The sequence below is a fragment of the Homarus americanus genome, unplaced genomic scaffold (assembly GCF_018991925.1).
Source record: "Homarus americanus isolate GMGI-L3 unplaced genomic scaffold, GMGI_Hamer_2.0 scaffold18703, whole genome shotgun sequence".
NCBI lineage: Eukaryota > Metazoa > Arthropoda > Malacostraca > Decapoda > Nephropidae > Homarus > Homarus americanus.
This window is the reverse complement of record NW_024749779.1, coordinates 7,872,357-7,878,356: the sequence shown is the minus strand read 5'-3', so window position 1 is coordinate 7,878,356 and position 6,000 is coordinate 7,872,357. Positions and strand designations below refer to the sequence as shown.

Genomic DNA, 6,000 nt, shown 5'->3' with positions numbered 1-6,000 from the left:
ACTATCCAGGTGTTTGTGTTCGCTCCTGTAGATAGAACTTAATACCCAGAACACGAACAATCTACTACCTCGAAGACTCCTAAATAATGTCAGCAGATTTGTTAGACAAGATTATCCCTTTGTAAGCCCATGTTGAGAGTCGTAGATTAATTTGCTTTTCTCTAAATGCGATCGGATGTTATCTGCTATAATTGATTCAAGAAATTTCCCCACTACTGACGTCAAACTGATCGGCCGGTAATTTGACGCTGATGCTCTGTCTCCCTTTTTGAATATGGGTAATACATTTGCCTGTTTCCACAAGTCTGGCACAACTCCGGTGTCTAATGATTTTGTAAATAAGTTTACGAGGGGTCCGCTAATCTGTTCCCTACACTCTTTCAAGACTCGAGGGAAAATTTCATCTGGCCCTGGGGATTTTGTCTTCTTTAGTTTATTTATCTTCTTAAGATCATCCTCTTTTCTGATAGAGATATTCTTTAATTTCTCTTTTTTTTTTTCCTTAAATATCAGTTCCACCTCTGGAATTTCATTGCGAATTTCCTCTGTGAAAACTGATAAGAAGTAGCTGTTCAATGCTTTGCTTATTTCCTCACTGCCATTTATCACTGCTCCCCTCCCTGACTTTAAAGGCCCATCTTTGTCCTTGATTTTTGTTCTATATACCTGGAAAAATCCCTTGGGATTCGCCTTGGATTCTCTTGCTATTTTGATTTCATAGTCTCTCTTTGTTTTCCTTACATTTTTCTTAACATTCCTAGATAGTTCATTATACCTATTTCTGAGCTGCTTCTCCCCTCCCTTGTCCCGGTGGGCTTGTTAGTGATGCTCTGGTGGCACTGGTCTAGCAAATTGGGATGTGAGTAAATCTCCTTAGGCGGCTCCCTCAGAGAGACTTGATCGTCAACATATGCGGAGGTTCAGATATTCTAAAGGAACTTTCCATTACGAATTCGCTGAAGGCTACACCTGAGGAGCAAAATCCGGTAACGTAATCTTGAAAACCTTGTGGAGACCTAATCCTTCAGGTGGAGGAGGGGGCTTAGAGTGCTTCCATTGCACGACATATATATATATATATATATATATATATCTTGATAAAATCACACGGGAAAAGGGAAACAACGGAGCACCTTAGCTTTCGTCTTTATTCAAGACATCATCATTGGGGCTACATGTTTTATCAATATATATATATATATATATATATATATATATATATATATATATATATATATATATATATATATATATATATATATATATATATATATATATATATATATATATATATATATATATATATGCAAAAACATACGTACACATAGGATAAGCCTACACATAGATTAAATGTTGTATGTAAGACTACCATTAAAAATTGTTCGCATGATGACTATACATCAGCAAGACCACCACAAGATTACATTGATGTTTTTCCTGAGTGTTGTTATAACCGTGTGACCAGTACCTTCTTCCTACTTGTTTGTATTATGTTATGTTGTTTAGTAAGGTCTAAAGTGATTATGTGAATACGCAATGAGATCTGAGGTCCAGTGTTATATGTACAGTACAAGCGAATAAGTAAAACCACCTTCAGCTTTCAAACCAAAGTCAGGTATTCATTCACAACTGGGTCGATTGGATGTTCCTCGGGCACGAATCAGCGATCCTTAGAACATGTTTGATACTCGATAAGGAGATATAAAAAGCCGACAATTGGTGATGTGAAAAGCACTGGTTATCTGCCATCATTAAATCTATAGAATGCAATAAACACTTGAAGAATCTTCACCCAGCTTATTTTACCTAAAGATTAACCACCTTAACGCAATTCTAATCTATCCATGCCTAAACCTAACCTAACTTAACCTGAACTCCCCAAATAGTGTTAAGGTGGTTAATCGTTAGGTGAAATAAGGTGGAGAGGAGATTGCTCAGATGATTCAAGAAGTTTCACAAAGTTCGTAAATTTTGAAGCTTCGCGGAAAATAAATTTTACCATTGCGTTTAAAACTCAGGTATGACGGCATCAAAATCATGCGCACGGGAGGAGGGGGGTCATCACAGTTAGAGCCCACATTGTGACAAGTGCATAACCTTTGTACAACAGAACTGAACATTTAACTCACAGAAGAACATCCCAATCTTCATCATGGGTCATGTTAAGAGTGTATAGATATATATAACTCCGACTTCTGTGGCCTCTCACACACACACACACATGCTTCCTTTCTGACATGATCCCTTAGGCTAGCGTTCCCCGCGGCATTGTGAATGAGATGGCAGCTGGATAACCCCCCTAAGTGGTCACATATGGTAATGTTGCATATCGTTGGCTTGTGTGGATGTCGAGACCCAGTGGCTAGGTTTCCCATTGGCTGACAGATCCCTCGCTAACCGTATGCTAATTCCTTAACACGGGATACGCGTGAATGTGCCTTGTAATGTATGCAGTGTGTGTAATAGTGTAATTTATGTACTGTATGTGATGTGTGTCATTTTACAATGTGGGTAATGGTACATAGCCTTAATGCAAAGTCAGTAGGAACGTTGATAGGTTAAATTGAAGGGTTGTCTATGCATTTGTAATATGGGATTTCACTGTATAATGGGTTACTGTAAACCAGAGTGGATAATCGTCTTGAATATTGTGGTATATGCTTTCTATTACTTTCAAATAGAAATTCAAGTTACAGTTGTGCAAATTAGTGAGGAGAGAGAGAGAGAGAGAGAGCGAGAGAGAGAGAGAGAGAGAGAGAGAGAGAGAGAGAGAGAGAGAGAGAGAGACTCCATTTAGTTCCCAAAATACTTATTTGGCTAACCGATTTGTAAAAGTTAATACCTCTCTCCACATTCATACACACATACACTCACAAGATAAATTACGTATTTTCCCCCTTTCTCGAGGAATCTAAGAATTATTACAACAAACACATCCCATTCGTATATGTATTACACATAAATACATTCAGATTCGTTTCCAGGAAGTAATATTCAGACCTACGCTGACTTTCACTCCTTCAAAAAAGCGCATCACTGGAAACAGCGCCAGAAGATAAATTTGATCTCATATATTACTAAGTTCACCGTCAGTGACAGATGCATCTCGTAACTTGCGTATACCAACAATAGCGTGGCAACTCTCCCTCCCCAGTCTCAGGTATAGTATCTAGTCTACAAATTCCACAAAATCCAAGTTGTCAAATAACTCGAAATTTGTATAATAGGCCTACGATCAATTCTGCACGAGGAAGCACATTCTTGTTAGCTGTCGAAGGTCGTAAAAAAATCGAAAAGTTCAAATTAAATCTATTTTCTATCTCAAAATGTCACCGCATTCTATATGTAAAATGTAAAATTTCATATCGCACTAAATGTGATTTGAACCAAGGAACGAATACACAAATATCAACATTGTGGGAGGGGAAGGGATGACAAAATTTTGTGAATTCTTGACAATATCTGGCGTTGACTTGTAAGTGTTATATGGGATGGTGAACGGCTTCTTTTTATTATGTTTTATATCAGAAAAAAGCATGGAAAAACAAAACCATTAATAGAGACAAAAATATGAGTTAATAGATGTTAAAATCCTTTGTCAGATTATCCTAACGTATCTACATAACCTCATGTAGATGATGTCAGATGTTGCCAATAGAGTCCAGGGAATTTTGTCTGCAAATCTAAATATAACTTAAACTCTGCTAACAACAACATCAACAACACACATCTACACATTTATAATCATTCAGATATTTTTTCGTCACTATCATGGGACGTGCAGTACTTCTGCTGTTAACGACTTAGGTCAAACTCCACGAACAGGTCCAACCTTCACACATTCTACGACTATTTTTACTTATTTTCCCTGTAGGTCAGATGTTGTTGACCCTTAGATCAATTGACATATATTACCTGGTGCATCTCATTAGTAGTTTATATTTTTCTTCATGGTTATCAAAGTGTATAATTTGATACGTGTGGTGACATGGTGAGTCTCACTACCATGATGATTATAAGGGAAGTCAGTATCATGGGAGGACCTACCATGAATGGGAGATTCTACCATGAGGGTGGTGACCATGGGAGGACCTACCACGGGAGCAGTGACCATGGGAGGACTTACTATGAGGGTAGTGTTCATGGGAAGACCTACCGTAATGGAGGTGGTCATGGGAGAACCCACCATGAGGTGAACCTACCATGAGAGCGGTGACCATAGGAGCTACGAGAATCCAAATGTAGAGCAGATTACCATAGCCTCGCCAGCACTGTACGGGGTAGTGAAGAGCCATGGTGGTGGCCCAGGCTGCCAGAAATACTAGTGGCCACCCTACAACAACAATAACAAAATCAGTATTAGAATAAAACATCTCAGCTAATTCACTAAATCTATTCCATCACTGACCCCAGCGTACAGTGACTCACTCTAGCTTAAAGTGACTCATGGTAGCTTACAGTGACTCACCTCAGCTTACAGTGACTCACCCTAGCCTACAGTGACTCACCCTAGCCTACACCGACTCACCCCAGCATTCAGTGACTCACGCTTGTATACAGTGACTCACCCCAGCGTACGCCAACTCACCCTAGCCTAAAGTGACTCACGCCAGCTAACAGTGACTCACGCTAGCATACAGTGACTCACCCACGTATACAGTGACTCACCCACGTCTACAGTGACTCATCCCAGCCTAAACTGACTCACCTCAGCTTGACTAACCACCGCGTACAGTGAATCACCTAAGGTGACAGGGGTTCACCCTAGCCTACAGTGACTCACCCTAGCTTACACTGAGTCACCCCAACATACAGTAACTCACCATCACATACAGTGACTCACGCCAGCCTACAGTGACTCTCCCTAGCCTAAAGTGACTCACCACTGCTGACAGTGGCTCATCCCAGCTTACAGTGACTCTCCCCAGTCAAAAGTGAGTCACCCCAGTATACGGTGAGTCTCCCCAAACTACAGTAACTCACTCCGGCTTACAGTGACTCACCCCAGCCTACACAAACTCGCCCCACCTTACAGTGACTCACTCTCATAAACAGTGACTCGCCCCACATTACAGTGGCCCAGCCCAGCTTACAGTGACTAACCCCAGCCTACAGGGAGCCACCCCAGCCTACAGTGAGCCACCCTACCCTACAGTGACCCACCCCAGCTTACAGTGACCTACCCCAGCCAATGATATAGTAGAGTGTGAAGGGCGCCCCAGAGTCGAAGACGTTGGAGGTAAGTCTGGAGTGGAGGAACAGCCCCTCCACGAACATCCAGTTGATAGAGGCCATCTGGGCGTACATCCTAAGGGTCAGCAGCGTCTTACACAGCCAATCCTGCAACATTCACAGTTTGCCGTCAACAATAGGACAAAGACTTTCGAGAAACATGATACATACACATGACTGAAAAACACACAAACGAAGGAAACACACACACACACACACACACACACTATTTACTACTACTTTGCTGTCAGTCGGAATCGAGTATGACGATCATCCAATTATTAAAGATGTCACCTAGGTTGATGAGTTCTTAGGTGAATAAAGAGGCCGATACGTCAGGACGGGTAGGGTCGATTACAGATGTTGCCCGTGTGGGGGGCTACATCTAGTGAAGGAGGGGCGGCGGCAACGTCTTTCCGGCTTTGGCGCTTGTCTGCCTCGTTATGCAGTCGGATTAACACGAAAGTATTGACACCTTCTTGTGTATGATCCTCCAAGCATTACGGTGTGGAGTAATCGTCTCCCAGGTGAAGGGGTCGATTTGGCACTTTTTCAGGTTTGTCTTAAGATTATCCTTATACCTTTATAGTTGCCCGCCAGCTTTACGTTTACTATTCGCTAGGTGACTTTAAAGCAGCTGCTTTGGCAGCTACTGTCGTCCATACGGGTAAAATGGCCAGTCCAGCGTAGTTGTTCATAGATAATGGTAGCTTCGATGCTTCTGCAGTTGGTGTCAGGAAAATCACTGGCATTTGTTCTCTGGTTTTC

General features: G+C 41.5%; 1 protein-coding gene across 1 annotated transcript in view; it reads right to left on the bottom strand.

Moving 5' to 3' along the window:
• Nucleotides 1-6,000, bottom strand: part of LOC121853848 (PDF receptor-like) — a 198,428-nt gene that overhangs the window by 2,698 nt on the left and 189,730 nt on the right. Inside the window, exons 6-7 of the mRNA XM_042348224.1 lie at nt 5,184-5,340; nt 4,203-4,333 (exon numbers count right to left, since the gene is read on the bottom strand). Coding sequence (XP_042204158.1) covers nt 4,203-4,333; nt 5,184-5,340 — 288 coding nt within the window. The remainder of the gene's footprint in view (nt 1-4,202; nt 4,334-5,183; nt 5,341-6,000) is intronic.